Source organism: Alternaria novae-zelandiae (genome assembly GCF_023758075.1).
Source record: "Alternaria novae-zelandiae strain BMP 2774 chromosome Unknown scaffold_5, whole genome shotgun sequence".
In the NCBI taxonomy this organism is placed as follows: Eukaryota; Fungi; Ascomycota; class Dothideomycetes; order Pleosporales; family Pleosporaceae; genus Alternaria; species Alternaria novae-zelandiae.
In genome coordinates, this window is record NW_026056965.1 from 738,276 (window position 1) to 755,204 (window position 16,929).

General features: G+C 52.7%; 7 protein-coding genes across 7 annotated transcripts; 4 read left to right on the forward strand and 3 right to left on the reverse strand.

Annotated features, from left to right (window-relative positions):
- Positions 1–628: 628 nt before the first annotated feature.
- On the reverse strand, positions 629–1,797 carry J4E88_003284 (uncharacterized protein; the record flags this gene model as incomplete). The annotated part of the gene is made up of 3 exons (XM_049396937.1): positions 629–939; positions 999–1,487; positions 1,545–1,797. 3 exons carry the CDS (start codon positions 1,795–1,797, stop codon positions 629–631), a joined length of 1,053 nt encoding a protein of 350 aa, XP_049257279.1.
- An 806-nt stretch (positions 1,798–2,603) lies between these two features.
- Positions 2,604–3,966, reverse strand: J4E88_003285 (uncharacterized protein; the record flags this gene model as incomplete). The annotated part of the gene is made up of 3 exons (XM_049396938.1): positions 2,604–2,799; positions 3,110–3,839; positions 3,927–3,966. 3 exons carry the CDS (start codon positions 3,964–3,966, stop codon positions 2,604–2,606), a joined length of 966 nt encoding a protein of 321 aa, XP_049257280.1.
- A 1,790-nt stretch (positions 3,967–5,756) lies between these two features.
- On the forward strand, positions 5,757–7,601 carry J4E88_003286 (uncharacterized protein; the record flags this gene model as incomplete). Its single annotated transcript, XM_049396939.1, has 1 exon — positions 5,757–7,601. One exon carries the CDS (start codon positions 5,757–5,759, stop codon positions 7,599–7,601), a length of 1,845 nt encoding a protein of 614 aa, XP_049257281.1.
- Positions 7,602–7,761: 160 nt separating this feature from the next.
- J4E88_003287 (uncharacterized protein) lies at positions 7,762–8,403 on the reverse strand (the record flags this gene model as incomplete). Its single annotated transcript, XM_049396940.1, has 1 exon — positions 7,762–8,403. The coding sequence occupies one exon, from the start codon at positions 8,401–8,403 to the stop codon at positions 7,762–7,764; it is 642 nt and encodes a 213-aa protein (XP_049257282.1).
- A 332-nt stretch (positions 8,404–8,735) lies between these two features.
- Positions 8,736–9,988, forward strand: J4E88_003288 (uncharacterized protein; the record flags this gene model as incomplete). The annotated part of the gene is made up of 3 exons (XM_049396941.1): positions 8,736–8,789; positions 8,902–9,371; positions 9,418–9,988. 3 exons carry the CDS (start codon positions 8,736–8,738, stop codon positions 9,986–9,988), a joined length of 1,095 nt encoding a protein of 364 aa, XP_049257283.1.
- Positions 9,989–10,451: 463 nt separating this feature from the next.
- J4E88_003289 (uncharacterized protein) lies at positions 10,452–12,716 on the forward strand (the record flags this gene model as incomplete). Its single annotated transcript, XM_049396942.1, has 6 exons — positions 10,452–10,939; positions 10,992–11,120; positions 11,172–11,805; positions 12,198–12,310; positions 12,370–12,621; positions 12,674–12,716. 6 exons carry the CDS (start codon positions 10,452–10,454, stop codon positions 12,714–12,716), a joined length of 1,659 nt encoding a protein of 552 aa, XP_049257284.1.
- Positions 12,717–16,007: 3,291 nt separating this feature from the next.
- Positions 16,008–16,738, forward strand: J4E88_003290 (uncharacterized protein; the record flags this gene model as incomplete). Its single annotated transcript, XM_049396943.1, has 3 exons — positions 16,008–16,021; positions 16,074–16,214; positions 16,315–16,738. The coding sequence occupies 3 exons, from the start codon at positions 16,008–16,010 to the stop codon at positions 16,736–16,738; spliced, it is 579 nt and encodes a 192-aa protein (XP_049257285.1).
- Positions 16,739–16,929: the final 191 nt, after the last annotated feature.

A 16,929-nucleotide genomic window follows, 5' to 3' on the forward strand; every position in this document is an offset into this window, starting at 1 on the left:
CGTTTTGTCTTGTTAGTGTACGAAGGAAAAGCGGTGGGGTTCCATCCTTGTATGAAGTAATCTGATCTCTTTAGTTTCTTGTCCGAATCTGATGTCTACTTCGTGCAGATTTGGTTGTTTCTGTCGCCATCAGATCTGCTCTGTCCTATTGGCTATTGCAAGGCCGCCAGTTGATGGATCGGATGTAAAAGTTGATGGGGTGTTTGCCGCTCAATCTGCGACACCGCTGAAGTGACAGGAGAAGAGGCAGGTCCTGTCACCTGTGGGGGCCGCCGCTGGAAGCTCGGAGTTCACGGCACGTGCGCGGTGGTAGCCAATAAGAGCGTGGTGCCCCGCTTGGAGATTTCGGCCCGAGTGGGTCAGGGGACGACTCCAAGTGCGAGAGCCTCATCGATCGCTCGTCATCGCACAGTACAGTATCGTGAGTACCTAGGTACCTGGGTGTCTACAACACCTTCTCTCTGCCCGGAACAACCCCGGATCTAACGTCATTACCTTATCATCGCATAGCACACGTGCAAGTACTCATGAGGATACGAAGGCACTCGGTAAGATCCGTTGCTTCGCCTTCTTCATCTGGCATTCAAGTGCGAACTGCAGTACACTATTCCATTATCGTCCGCTAAAGCTACGAAGAAGCACTGATACGTGTCTTCACACTATCAGTAATTGTCTCCTCCAGCCCCATGAATCCCGGCCGGCCAAGTTCCTTCAACAGTGCTTCCGCCCTAGCTCGCGGTCCGATCTCCGCCAACGGGAAATCTAGACCCTCGAGCTTGTCTCGCGGCTTGTAACCTGGGACAGCTTTTGCGAAAATGTCAAAGAACTCGTTGATTGAGTAAGACGAAGCGTAAGCAAAGATGCGTTCATCGTTGACGGCTGGGTTGATCAAGCCGGCAACATGGAGACGAGCGACGTCCTGGACGTGGACATAGTAGACTGCGCTAGTGTTAGCTGTTGTTTGCGCTGCACATTTGGAAAGAGCAGGGGTTACATACAACGCTGTACATGCTTGATGGAGTCAGTATCGCCGTCCAAGATCTGGAGCGGGATACGCGCTGTAGACGGAAAGCCCTGGTGGGCCACGTCTAGCGGACTACCGTAGATAGTGCAAGGCAGCACTGCGTTGGCAGAGAAGTGCGGCTTGTTGTTCTTGATCCACTCCCAGAATGCCTGTTCGGCCGCGACCTTGGAAGCAAAGTACGCGATCATGAACTTATGCATCGGTGGAAGCGAATCTGGAATGTTCTTAGACAAGGCCAGCGTCTGCTCGTCATACTCATCCGCAGACACTGTGTCAGTCCCTCGGTATGCTTGCAGCGAGCGGACCGCAGCTGAAGACGACGTCAGCACGAAGCGCTTCACACTGGGCTCTTTGGCTGCGGCTTCCAAACAGCCCAGAGTTCCGGCCACGGTGATTCGGAGCAATTCGTCTGGTGTGACACCCATGTCCCGTACTGAGGCAACGTGCACAATTCCGGAGACACCTGGACGGTAAGACTTGTCAGTGATGAAACGGTGTTTTGTTTAGGCGGTGGGAATACCTGACACCGCGTCGTCGAACGCGCCGGGCTCTCTCATGTCCTTGACAGTCACGAGTTCAAACTTGTTATCGCCATACTGCTGCGAGAAACGATCTGCGAGCCATTGGTGCTTGCTGGCATCGCGCACTGTGCCTCGCACCTTGTAGCCTTGCTGGAGAAGCTGGTCTGTGACGTGAGCGCCAACAAAACCGTTGGCCCCTGTTACAAGGACGGTGGAGCCTGCGGCAATTGCGGGACTGTCGTAAGGAGCCATGTTGGGTGAATACAATACGAGGGTGTTGTAATATTCTCAGCTCTGAGATCAAGTCTGCGAAAGGTTTGGATAATGGGGTGATGGGGTGGTGCAAATAATCAGTTCTTCTACGTTGTTTGTACTTCCGAACACAGTCAGCCCGGCACCATCCAAGATCTTCGGCGCATTATTGGTGTTGAGCGTTTGAACGATGCTATACCTTATCGAGTTGTCGATATAGCACCGCTACCTGAGGATAAGCACTGTATCTTACTGGGCTGACGGGTACCCACCCCCTCGGGATCTTGACTCAGAACACACCGAGCTCGGTAGGTGACATCCGACACCCGACAGTGACAGGGCTCCCTGGCGAAGGTGACGCCATAAGATGTAACTGTCACGACTATACCGTCAGGACTGTTTCCACGATACTCGAATAACCAAACGAAGATGCATCGCGTTGACTGTGGTTGTGCTTTTCTCGCTTTGCGAACGCTCGCGCGCGTTGAGGAATACACCACTTCATCGCAAGTACCACTCGAAACCGCATTCCAAGTCACCTCCGAGGCAGAACGACCTTGTCTCGCTGTACTGAGCTGCGAACGATGTCGCCAACAACGACTCCCACTCACTGCCGTCACCATCTTGTGCGCTCATCTGGTCGACTGGCTGTGTCGATTATGGCACCTTCATGAAGAGGCCGTCGCAGAAGCATCCACGGATGCCAGCAACGGCAACACCACGACTACAAGTACACCCCCGCCCAACACCAGCAACACTGTCGAGAGCCCGCATGCCAATCAGCCTTGGAAGTTTTCCCTCGGCAACTACGATCTCGCTGCCGACGAAGCCGATGCGCTCAGCAACGAACTGATGACGTTGCGCCTGACAGGCTTCTCAGCCGTCTTAGGTTCTCTCGAAGCCGCTCTCGTCACATCTGGATCCTCGTCGTCTACCGCGTCTTCTCCCGATAAAGGGGCGAATGGAACGCCCAACGGGAAAGCGGCTTTTGCGCCAGCTTGTCTTGACCTCGTCCGCGCAAATCTCAGTCTAGTGCGCGCATGTATCGGCCGTCTCAAAGCGCGCTCACTGCTGAGCAACGGTGCGGCAGGCAATCTGTGTTAGCACTATACCCAAGAATAATGTGTTGAACCATTGGGAGAAAGCATTTCACATGCTCTCGGTATGATGTTCGTCTTCGAGACAAGAAGTTGAGGTACGTATGTATTATCTCCTATTATCCTACAGCATCGTGGCACCTCACTGAGCCAAATAGCCCCTATCACCAGTCAGCGCTTCATGGTTTCTCACGTAAAGATTGAACAATACATACCCATCCAGTACCAATGACTGACCAAACATGTAGCTGCTCATGGGCCCAGCCAAGAACACAACAGCATCAGCAACCTCTTCAGCATCTCCCAGCCGGCCTGCAGGCACACGCTCTCGCACAAGGTTATCGATGAAAGCCTTGGTCTGTTCCGAGGACGCGATGAGCGGCGACATGATGTACCCAGGGCAGAGCGCATTGATACGAATCTGCTGGGGTGCATACAGCACGCCCTCAGAACGTGTCAGACCGAGGATAGCATGTCGACCCGCTACATATGCACCAGCAGCGACTTGAGGGGGTGAAGCGGCAAAGGCATGCACTGAGCAGACATGCACGATACTGCCACGGCCATATCGCGAGTCGCGCGGCTCTTGCCGCAGCATTTGCCGTATCCCGGCCCGATGCCAGAGCCAGACACCAGTCACGTGTTCTTTGAGGTGGGTATCGAATGCGGCGGGTGCCGTGTCGGGACTGCCGCCCATGGGCCCACCGAAGCCGGCATTCAGAATGACGAAATCGATACGAGCGAAGCGTGACGCGGCTTGTTGAACGACAGCCTCGACGGACTCTTCCGTGCTGCATGGAGTGGAGACACTCAGCACGTCTGTCACCTTGTACTGCGATGCTAGCGTCTGCGTTGTCTCTTGCAGTCCAGCCTCGTTGGTGTCGACAAGGGCAAATTGTTTAACACCATTGCGGGCCAGCGAGTATGCGGCGCTCTGGCCGAAGCCTGCAACGCAGTATTAGCCTTCTATCTCCTTTGCTGCATGTCTTTTGCAAGTCATAATAATGCAAAGATAGCAACAAGAAAACGTACCAGATCCGGCTTCTGTGATTAGTGCAACTCCCGAAAGCATTTTTGATATGGTGATCTTCGTGGCTAATTTTCATCCCATGGTTCTTGACGTTGTTTTATCGTGATCATGCAATACCCTCGGTGCTTTCTGACTCGGCGTGTTCAGAAACGCACCGAGTTGATTGCTTTCGCCCCCAAATTTGGATCCTAGCGCGGAGTTGTGTGGAGAGGCATGAGGCGGAGAATGAAAAACCCCGGCATGGGTATCTAAATTTGAAGCGTCCAATAGGGAGCGCCCAGCGCTCTTAACAATCCGTCCGAAAGCGAAGGACGTGCGTTATGCTCCGCGTCGGCGCTCTCCGATTGTCTGTTTACAGGTTACTACGTTCCTTACCTTCTCAACGATTGTGCATATGCAAAGGGTATCCGATTCAAAGCTCCATACCATCTAGTTCTTGCGGACAGCAACACCCCAACAGCAACACGACCGCCCCACTACCTAGCCCACGGACCGCGGGCGCTCAATGTTGCTGCGATGCACCCACGCGGCCCCTTGCGAACGCCAAGTTTGGAGCATGAAGCCTCAGACTGTATAGTTCTCCATGACGCCTTCGCATGAGTATCGCTAAGATTGGAGCAAAGACTGTATCCTCTCGTCAGACGCAGAATATGAAGCACTCAACTTCTTGGTCTGAATATGCGACCTGGGCACACAAGCACTTGGGGTTTCATGTGCGCCTGGTGATGATCGTTGTAGGTGGGCTGTGATGTCGAGATCGAAGAAGAGCTCGTGTAGCTGGTAAAGCAGTCATCGTATCTGAACACTAGAGAGTGCAGTTTCCGTGGGAGCGCACCACTGCAGGTATGAAAGCGTCCGACTTCGTTTTTCCCAATCAAAATTCCAAGTCGACTTCTCTTAGCCGACACAGCTGGCTCATCATGCTTCGCGGTCGGCTGTAAGCTCGGCGCGCTTTCCCGTCGATTCGATCGGCCTTTGCACGTCGTCTGAGATCCATGAGAAATGGCAAGATCAAGTCACCAAAGCAATCTCTGCTAAGCTATACGGCATTCCTCTGGAACTTTCGTCGTTGTCACGGGCTGGATACCTGGGCAGGGTCGCGACAGCAGCACATCGCTCGTGCACTTGTGCGTGATGTGAGTGGCTCGGGTGGTCCATAGCATTGGTGGCAATGGTCACCATCTGCGGAACGTCCGGAGCTGACGGCGATGGAGATGCGACAACGCTGTCGTGGCTGGAATGACGATGAGATGCCGTTCAGGAGTGTGACGTGCGTCAACCGGTGACGAAAAGCTAGCGGCGTAATTCCTTGGCGCCAGTAGAAGCTAGCGCGTAAACAGCTCATCCAGGCACACCGTTCGTTCTCTTCGCTGATACACGAACTCAACGCTACCCTCATTTTCCATCATTTAGCTTTAATTTTGGATAGACCCCTTTCTATCGCTTAGCGGGTGTTGACCGCTTCGTCGACTTAGTAAGAATACCCCACTCCAGACTTCCCTCTAAGCAGCCGAAACATCCACACCTACGCTTCATAGCCAAGCTCGGTGAGATGGCAGGTGTTGGACACTCTGCCTCCTCCCTGCGACTCAGTCGGGATCGAACTGCGCGACATATCCATTCAGGGCACGTAGGAAGAGACATTGTTCCTCGACTGATGCAGCCACGCAACGCACTGGTGCAAAACAACAAGGCAGCCCCATGATTGGATCATCTTCGACGTGACTGCTACCTAATCCCACCACTTTCGCTTCTGCCACGTTTGAGCGCAAGTTGGAACGAAACTGCAACCACCTCGGCCCAACCCTTCCAGGATACTGACGCCCGCCAGAATGGACCCTTTTAGATATCGGAAGGCGTATGAGGCCATGGTGCATACAACGCAACTCATCGAAGAACGTCTGAATCAAGATGTTCAGCTCAATGAGGAAGGCACAGTCGATGACGATGGCGATGTACCAGAAGCCGCCTTCCAGGAGCAAGATCCGGACAGCATGGACTGGACGCCTACGGAATCGAATACTCCACCTCCAGAATGTGGACCACCCCCGACTCTATCGAGAAAGATGCGTCATCTTCTACCTGGTGGTGGAGACGGTGATCTGCAGGCCGAAGATCGTGGCGAGAACGCAGTGCTCCTGCACAAGCTCAAAGAGGGGAAGATCATGGATGAATGCATTGACAAGCTGGTTCATGATCTGCCGGACGTCTTGAATTATCAAAAATCACTTTCATTCACTCCTTCGACGATCGAAGTGCCCAAGGACTTTGGGCTGCAGCTCAGCATCTCGATAAACCACCATCTCGCTCAGATAGAGGATCGCAAGGCGTTGGAGAAGTACCGCAGGTTACTTGGGCATCGCAAAGACGCGACAAAGAAGAAACCCGTCAGGCTTGGGTTTGATCCAGTCGAATTGATCAAGAAACAAGCTGTAGCATTTGGAAAGGATGTCCCCGCACCTGTCTGCACGCTAGACAACGAGATACACCCTATTTTCCGTCTAGATAACTGGCACGGGTGTCCGGATGGAATCTACGAGGTCTTGAAACCGGCTTTGCAACTAGCCACCTTGCTCTTGACATCTCAGGCCACTGCTCACTTCTGGCACACTCTCGTATTTGGCAAGAGGGAGGCCTGCGAGGAGACATCTGCAGCATATGGTCAGCCTTGTTTTCGCATCAAAGAGGACGTACCATGGTCTGAAGAGCATCACGTAACATTCAAGAACTTTCTGGATAACCAGATCGACACTGTCCACTTCTACTTCCACCACGATCCGCTACCACCAGAGACTGCATATGCATCGATGGGTCTCGTCAAAGATTACAAGAACGGTTTGATGCGGAAGATCAATCACAAGTGCCACACGAGTCGCATCTGCCTACACTCGGATTTCTATACCACTGCAAAGAAGCTCAGTTTGCTACGATACAGGGAGCCAGCGATGGTATTGCGATACAACATGTTCCTTGCTACATGTCTGGCCCATGAAGTTGCACACTTCTGTGAGGTATCTGGGCCGCATCACGATCATCCCCTGCTTTCCGAACCCGAGGTCTTCTTCGGCGACAACATGTGGACGGAGAGTGGAATCGCTTTCGAACTCAAGATCTTCGGCGGCCGCATACATCCACTGTCTAGTCGGATCGACTGCAAATTCGGGCTCGCCTGTCTGGACTACCCGCTCAAGGAACTTTACGACAAGGACGATAATGTTCTATACGCCTTGCCAATGGACTATATTCTCAAACTACAACAGAAAGAAACATGGGAGCAAGACTTCAGCAAGGCCGGGCCGGATGTCTTCTTCGTTCCAAGGACCGGGGGCCGCTCGATCGAGATCAACGGAACTAATCTGATGATTTGGGAAGATGAGAACGATGCAGAGATCTCAGACCATATCGATAACGAGGATACGGAGTGGATGCGCATGGACGATGGATCGATCGCGAAGAACCCAAAAGCAAATAACCGCAAGCCCCAGCGACAACCCGTGGTACCCCGATGGAACCCATACAACAACCAAAAGAGGAAACCAGCTGTTGAGACAGGAGCCCCGTGTGTCTCCACAGAGGTAGTAGAGATCAAAGACGAGGAAGTGAAAGAGGAACAGAAATTGGAGCCGCCTGAAAACACTGAAGCAGGCAAAGGTGCTTCGGATCAGGATATGGCTTAATAAGAGATGGCGTTTTCGGAGGGAGGAAAAGGAGGAGGGATTGTTGCATTCACATTTAGCACGTTCTCTTGGATACCACTGCATTTGCGTAAGGCGTTGTTGTTTATACTGCATTGGCATAAGCATCAACGGTTATTAGTACTACTTCTTTGTATACAGCTTAAGCTTCATCAAGAGCTTTGTTCGCTAATGCATCTGCTTCTCGGTTCATGTTCCTTGGTACATGCCAGAGCTGTATTTCGCTCCAACCTGTTTCGTCTTTATCTTCCCAGCGGTTCAACCAGTCGTACAACCATTTCAAAATCTTGAAGTGCGCGACTTGTCTGCCATTTGAGCCCACCCCACCACGTTCAATCCAGCGCTCCATCCACTGGCTCAGAGCTTTGACTAAGAAGCTTGAATCGGTCGCAATTCTGATGCGATAGAGGCTCTGATCCAACTGTGTGATTACACCGATGATAAGAAGCGCTCGCTTCAAAGCTTCAATTTCCGCACGCGTGCTCGTTTGAGGCAGAGACTCGTCAAGTAGACCGTTCCAGTTGTAAGGAGAGTTAGGGCCGAAGTAGACACCGTATGAAGCCCGCGCTGTTGGTCGACCGTTGTTTCGACACGCACCGTCAATGTAGACAACTAGACTTGTATCGTCCGGTGTAGGGTTTGGCTTGGACACAATGCGCAGTTGAGAGATGTTCTTGTCGGGATTGTAGAAAACGAGTGCAGACCTGGGAACGGAAGAGTACCAAGGGTCTTCAGACGGGTCGAAACGATGTCGAATCTCTTCTCCGTACTTGTTGCGAGGCATGTTGTTGGCTTTGATCTTGACGTTGAGTTGGACTGGAGTTGTGAACTGTCTCTTGTGCAGCGGATGAGACGGAACCTATATATTAGTGATGATGTATAGAGTTTCGGCCTTATTATCAATATCAGGGAGTCGCGTCCACGACTATCTTCAATCCAAGCTGAGGTACCTGGCCGGGCCTACTGTTGGGCTAGTCTAATGTGGCTAGCGTGCAGTAAGCGAGGTGAATCTTGGCAGAGTCACTGGAGCCCGAAATCTGCTTCCTAACAACGACACACGCCTATCGTCTACTACCCCCGCCGAACGTTCAACCCGACCTTTTCGACGACTTCACGATGGCGGACACCCAGAAAGATGCGCTGTTCAAGACGGTGCAGATTGACGCCCTGGTATGTAGGAAAAGTGCAGCGCCAGTACCCCACTGTGCGCCCCGCCATTGTGCTGGAGACAAGCCGCTATAGAAGTCTGGTGTAGCTATGAGAGACTGACTGTGGTCCTCAGGTCGCGATCAAGATTGCTACCGCAAGCGGCAAGTCGTTCCCCTCGCTCGCGACCGGAAGCATTGTCGGCATGGAGAAGAACGGCGTCCTAGAAATCACAAACTCGTTCCCCTTCCCCGAAGTCTCTGCCGCGCAGACCGATGGCCAGAACGAGACTGTCGCAAACCTCGCCGCCGGTGCTCCCCGCGCCAAGCAGAACATCGCATACGGAAACGAGATGATCAAGTTCCTCCGGGAGGTCAACGTGGACGCGAACAACGTGGGCTGGTACACAAGCACAAGCATGGGCAACTTCGTCAACCTGAACACGATCGAGAACCAGTACTTCTACCAGAGCCAGCCAAACGAGAGGACCGTCGCTTTGATCTACGATGTGAGCAGGAGTTCTCAGGGTACCCTGAACCTGCGCGCCTACAGGCTCTCGCCTTCTTTCGTGACGGCATACAAGGAGGGCAAGTTCACGACTGAGAGGTATGCATGAATGATTCTAGACAAAGGTGGAAACTAACAATCCCAGCCTCCAGAAGAGCGGTCTCCGCTACCACGACATCCTAGTCGAGCTTCCAGTCACCATCCGCAACTCCCACCTCCTCACCTCGCTCCTACACCAGCTACCTTCCGACGCGCCCAAGCAGGAGCTCAAGTTCCCACCCAACCTAGCTGCTCTGCAGCAGGACCCAAACACCCCCCAGGCACCGCTCTTTCCCAACTACGACTCGCTCGACCTCTCCATCGACCCCTTCCTCGAGAAGACCTGCGACTTGCTTCTTGAGAGCATCGAGAACCACCACACAGAGATCAACAACTACCAGTACTACCAGCGTTCGCTCGCTCGTGAGCAGACCAAGATTACTGCGTGGCAGCAAAAGCGCAAGGCTGAGAACGCGGCGCGCACAGCCTCAAAGCAACCTCTCCTTCCCGAAGACGAGTGGCAAAGGCTGTTCAAGCTGCCCCAGGAACCCAGCCGACTGGAGACGCTCCTCAACTCGAGACAGGTGGAGCAATACTCGAGGCAGGTGGATGGTTTCACGGCAGGCGTCACTTCCAAGATGTTTGCTGTCAAGAGCAACCTTCTTCCTGGAGAGTAGATTTGGTAGACGTGGCTGTATTTCATGATTATGCTTCTCTTCGTCACGGCATGGGCATGGCGTTGCGGGTTAGCGGTCCCTTTGACGGGACTGGATTTGATCTTTTAGATGGAAGGACCACGATGATTATGTGAAGGGGCATTTCTAGCGTTTGCCCATATGTTCCGATGCCAAAAGTTGGAAATGCCGCAAAAGCGTTGATGTTCAAACAGACGCTGCTCAGCTAGGCGGCTGAAAGCTCTCCTAAGCGTGTGCGGAGCGACCATTGCCACATAGAGTGCTGAATCAGACAAAGAAGTAATCAACACGCGTTCGCGACATCAATACAGGTGCTCTCCATGCAATTCGTGTCTACACCTGTAATACTCGCCAACCCTAACTACTCGGATACCGGATCGACAGTGGACCTGCATCTTTCACGAAAAAGGCTTGGGCTAAAGCAGCGTCCAACACCGGCGCCATCATGCAACAGGCCTCCTCGCCTGTCCTCCAGCAGCTCCGGTCACTGCACCCTGGCGCTCTCCAGACGCTACACCAGTCGCCCGACGGAACGCTATATCCCCACAATCAGGTCCTGCCCGAGCTGCAGAACCTCCACACGAGCGATGTATACCAACAGCAATACGCCCTGAGCGGGCCATCGCACCAACAACCACCGTCGCATGCGCTGCCAGTACACTTTGAGCAACACGCGCTCCCGCCTTCAGGGCCGTACCCGCCATTCCAGCCGGCGGGCTATCAGCATGGCACGAGTCCGCGATTCATGAACGCGCCCCCTCCCCCGCTTCAAGAACACGCGCAACAGTATCACGCATCCCCCCAGACGGTACAACGACCGGTCCAGCAACTTCCTCTCCCACCGCCTGCACCACCGATACTCGCGGCGCCGCAGCCACTGCCACGGCATGTAGAACCAGCACCTTTGCTGCATAAGCAGGAAAGTCAGGATGGGTATGTTGGCTTGAGCGTAGCGACAAAGCGCACCCTACTGATCCTTCGATAGCGACGACACTCCATTGTCCAACCATGGCCAGTTCCAAGGCCTGAAGCTCATACCCAATCCACCAGACTTGGAAGAATGGAGGGAGAGACTGTTTCATGTCGATGACATGATCACTCTGACCGAGGAGCAGTATGATAACTTGCTCGCATACTCAGGATTATGCGCTGACCACCTTCTTAGGTTCCAGACTTACTTCCCTCATATCGACAACGTCTACTCACATCGCTCGACCCAACGGCATAAACGCAAACGCTTCGTATCGCACTACTGGGATTGCCGACTCAAAGGGCGACCACCGGGCACCAAGAAATCCACAGACCCAGACAAGAAGAAGAGGAAGAGAGTTGCAAGAGAGCGGGACCTGTGCGATGTCAAGATCAAGATTACTGAGTTCTTCGATCGACGGGAGTATGAGGAACAACTTGGTCGACGACCACCAGGCACAGAGAACGACCCGCCGAGCCCGGTCGCATCGACCATGCCGCTGAACCCCAACCGGACGGGTCAGAACCAGAATCCACAGTTCTTCGGGCAGCAACCGCTACTGCCGCAACAACCGGCTGGGAGTTGGGATATGCCTCCGAACATGAGCGCTCAGCCAGCCATGAACATGCCAGAGTACGCCCCTTCCTCCGGCGCTCCATCGAAGAAGTTCTATACCTTCCAGAGGGTGAATGGAAATGGCGGGAATGGCAAAGGCGATGGCGTTGCTGGACCACATAAGCATTCGCTTGAGGAGAGTGACCGTGTAAAGAAGAACAGTGTCATTAGGTGGCAGGCCAAAATCGACAAAGACGACAGGAAGAGATCGCAGGTAAGCTTCACTTCTTTCTTTGATCTCAGACTCCGCTCTCCCGTTCCACCGACCCATCTAGCCATGATGATGTGCAATGGCGATCCACACTGCCCGCAGATCAAGCGCATACGTCATTTTGATGCATGCTTGGAACACCGACTATGCCCATCGCTCAACTTGCAGTCATTTAAGACTGGCTGCTCGGGTCCTACACTGCTCCCAAGTTTCTCACATTGTCCATGAGTTCTTTCTATAAACTTCGCACATTGCCCTGCTTCTTCCCATATCCCTGCACTCGTCCTTCCACCATCTCCAAGACTACATTTTGTTTAAATCCTTCTCCATCCCAAACACCATCTTTGCGAATCGCTAGTGTGCCCGTTCGATTCAAAATGACCGACACCAACCAGGGCGGAGATCCATCCAAGAAAACGTACCACAAAAAAGCCACTGGCAATGCCTTGACAACAGTCAAGAACCATTCCAAAGAGGACGACGTAAAACTATACGGTAGCGCGTTCTGGTAAGCCACACCTCCCCCCAAGCCCACCATCCCCACGCCCAACCCACTAACCCCACCAGCCCCTTCGTCCAACGCGTCTGGATCTCCCTCGAGCACAAGCAAATCCCCTACCAATACATCGAAGTCGATCCCTACAAGAAACCGCAATCCCTCCTCGACGTCAACCCGCGCGGTCTCGTCCCCGCCCTCCGCCACGGCCCTACATGGTCAACCCACGAATCAACGGTTATAATGGAGTATCTCGAAGACCTGCAGGCTGGACCGCACCTCTTACCTCCTGACGCGCAAACGCGTGCTACCTCGCGTCTCTGGTCGGATCATGTAAATCGGAATGTTATTCCGTGGTTTTATAAATTACTTCAGTGTCAGGACGCTGCTGAACAAGTGTCTCATGCGAAGGAATTGAGGGATCAAATTGGTAAACTCGTTGATGCCGCGGATCCCACTGGGCCTTTCTTCCTCGGTCCCCATATCTCTTTCGTGGATGTGCAAATAGCGCCGTGGGTGTTGCGGTTGCGGCGCGTGTTGGGTCCGTATAGGGGGTGGCCTGAGGCGGAAGAAGGGAGTAGGTGGAAGAGGTGGATTGAGGCGATTGAGGCGGAGAGGAGTGTGAAGATGACGACGAGTACCGATGAGCTTTATTTGGATAGCTATGAAAGGTATGCGGAGAATAGACCTGGGACTAGTATGTTGGCGGATGCGGTTAATAGTGGGAGGGGGCTGCCTTGAGAGGGCGGAGGATGTATGGATAAGATTATGATGGTATTGAAGTTCATAATTGTATATGATCAGAGCTGACCGGGGGGACATGAGTGATAATTGAGCCAGTGTTGGAAACTTCGTAGCATGCGAAGTAGATGATCTAGCGTCAACGTAGGCGGCTCCAGTTTGCCTAGTCCTTTCTTCTTAGATGACCTGTGACTCTGCACGAATTGATTTCATAGCGATTACAGGAGATGATCAAAAGATCGTCACAACCGTTTCTCCAAAACGATCCAGTGCTTCATCAGCCTCCAGACTATCTAGTTGCAACATCCCCATGCCGATCCTCACAAAGGCTCGCTCAACTCCCGAATCCTCCATCGTTTTTTGCTGATTCTCATCGAGATCAGGAAGTAATTTAAGCAGCAAGCAGTGTAACGTCGAGGTGAAAGTGCCTGGCGGATAATGTGGGAATAGACTTGTATAGATGACGAACAGGAAGACGGGGGCATCAAAGACGCCACTTGGTTGTGAGAACGGCTCGTTTCCCATGTCGTCGAGTATATAGCAACAGACCTCCTCTGGAGAAGACGGATTATCTCGTTCCCAGCCAGGTTCGCAAATGACATGAGGCTCACGATCCTTGTAAGCGAAATTGTAAGTTCCCCCATCCGGCGGCGCGCAGTGCCTTTTCCACGTCTCCTGTAGTGATAACAACGGCCCTCGTAGAATTATGTGGCCCCCAGAAACCATGCCCATAAGATCGCTGGTGCTGGGGTAGACTTGAGCGTCGAGTAGCGTGGCTGTTGTCCCTGATTCCTGGAAGCTTAGAAGCCTTTCATACACCTTGCCTTCAACAGAGGCCCAAGACCACGAGGGTGGATTCGATTGAGAGGGATCCAAAGGCTTTGGACGAAGACCGCCATCGATCCGCCACAGTAGACCTTCTGGCATACGAGATAGCCAAAGCCCGGCAAGGTATCGATCTGAGTCTGTCTTTAAGAACCGCGCGAGACTCGATATTGCGGCTAGCTTGTCCGCGAAAAAAGTGATTTTGCGATCAGTGTAGTGCTCGAGGAAGTTGTTCCACGACGTATAAGAGGAGAATGTTGGTAGCCGGAATCTCTCGTGCCATTTGGGTGTGCATTCACACAATGTAGCTTCGCGACAGACAAAAACGACTTCATCGCATGTGAAGTGAACTACACACGGAGAAAGGAATTCTTCCTGAAGACACCAAGCACGCTGTCGTAGTTTCAAGTTAGGAGAGGCCATGAGAGCAGCTCGGTCATCCCCTCCAACGTAATGCAGGGAGTGTATGATTGGCTCACGAACGCAGACTGTATAAGTTTGATCACCGTGCGCTATGTCGAGCTTTTGTGGTTTGCGACGGTTCAACAGACCCTGCTGTCCGTTATCGGCTGCAGATGCTGCAATCGTGAGGTATGCATTCGAGTAGATGTCGGCCATTTCAGCAGCTTGCTGAGCCCAGTCCTCTATAGAGTCCTGGATAATACCTGCGAACGCAAAATGATCAGTATGAACTGGAATAATCACCGAAACTAACATTGCTTACATAGAGAGTCGATCCAGAGATAGTCGATCCCAAGCTCGCGCACTAACAACACAGCTTCTTGGAACGTCTTTGGCAAATCCGTCCATCTAATACCTTTCAGCATGGAATCAGACAACGTAGCCTCCATGGTCCTGATCATCTCGATACGGCCCCAACAATGACTGAGGGCTGCATATCGAATGCCTGACTCATTCAAAGTTGAGATAATCACTGAGGTTTCGTGCAGTCTTACTTGGTGCACTGAACCATGATCTCTGACGGCCAACAAGCGCTTGGGGACGAACTTTGATATGCCCGTGCTCGTTGAGCCTCTCAATGACGCAGAAGCTACACAAGAAGTATGCTCATTACTACACTTCTGCAGTGTGGCCTTGATGAACTGCGCACAGTCTGTGATATTTGGATCGTCGTCGAGTTTCCCAAACGAGTTCAGAAACGGCCACGAACATTTATGTCCTGTACTTTGTCAACACAGTACGCGCATTTTCAGGGCTTTTGACTTTGAAATAAACATGAGCGACTTACCTGGCATAAGGTGAAAATGCCAACGAGCATAGACTGCATTATTGGTAGCGATAGTCGAGAAGGTTTGGCATTACAGCAAGGCGTTGACGTACGATCAACTAATATGACTGGAAGGCCTTCTCCATCAGAGTTGCCCCCATCGCTTACGCATATCCTCTCAGCGTCACCTGGAGATATTTTCATGCTTTTGCAAACTGTCTCGCTAACTTGTCGAAGGAGATCGCACGGCTCGCACCCATCGTTTGCTGCGTGTTGCAGCTCCGCGTAAGATGTCCAGAGAGGCTCGGGATTGGGAAACCGTAAGCTCTGACAGACTTGACATCCTGAATCATGCATTTTGTGAACGAGATCTCTTTCAGGCGACTCGGTCTCTGAGAATGCACCTGCGTCGTTGGGGTATGTAGTACTGGACACTGGGCTGACCCTCAGTTTGATGACGTCGAGTGTTGACCTGCACACTGGACACGATGTCTATGTATGATAGAAGGAAGCTAACGCATACGGAAGCCACCTGTATACAGATCGCGACAACTTTAGTTCTTGATTAAATGTATAATCCAGTGCAGATGTTTCCTCATGCGTAGACTGGGGTGATTGACCGAGGAGGAAGGCGCGAGCTCATGATAAGCTAGAACAGCATGTGAAGAAATCGTATGCCACAGTCTGAGCCTTCAGCGGCAGCTCATGAGCGATACATTTGTGCGTTCCGGGGTTTTCGGGCGGAAAGTATGTAATGAGTGAAAGAACCCCTAAGAGAAAGCGCAGTCGCACGCGCTCCCCTCCCTCACTAGCGCGTCTATGAGGGGCAATCGCGGGGCACCAATCTACCCAGCAGCAGTCTCAACACCAAACACCGTCGCATACAAACCCAACTCCCCCCACACAACCGACACGATGTTCAAGAAAGAGTAAGCTGAATTACGCGTCGCATATCATGACCATGCACTGATGAGGATTCAGCATAACCTCCGGCGCAAAATCAAAGGTCAAATCCAGCGCCCAACGCGCCATCCGCTCAAAAGTGCTGGAGGAATATCCGAGATTAGAACCGTATATCGAGGATATACTGCCGAAGAAGGAGCAATTAGATTTGGTTAAGCTGTACGTCGCGCCATATTCACGTTATCCATACACACCACCACGCATACCATGGTCATGGAAGCAACCACAAGAGGATGAAAGCTAACACCCACCACCACAGACCCGACCGCGTATCCCTCTACACCCTGCACTCGACCCCCCTCTTCTTCCAACACATGGACGACGCCCTCCTCCCGCACCTAACCCTCGTCCACAAATACCCCTTCGCCTTCCACCGGCTGCGCATCGACCGGGGCGCCATCCGCTTCGTGCTCTCCGGCGCGACCCTAATGGCACCCGGTCTAACTTCGCCGGGCGGCCGCTTACCAGGACCTGAACTGAGCGACGAGGACAAAGAGGTGTACGGGGCGCAGGATCTGAAGGAGGGCGAGGTGGTGGTTATTGAGGCGGAGGGCAAGGAGACGGCGTGTATGGTGGGAGTGTTGAAGATGGGGACGGAGGAGATGAAGAAGGTTAAGAAGGGGCAGGCGTGTGAGGCGGGGCATTATTTGGGGGATGGGCTTTGGGGGTTGAAGTTGGATTGAGCGGGTGAGGTTTTCGATGGCAGGGGCGAGATGAAGTACATGAGCAGCGAGTGGCTTCAGAGTCACACGAACAGACCGGTTATCGATGAAGGGATGGATCACGATCAGGAGCCACTCAAGGCTCTGATCACAGGCACGACATTACAGCTTATCTTGCCATTCGCAAGATAGTTGTCGATCTTAGAACGGGA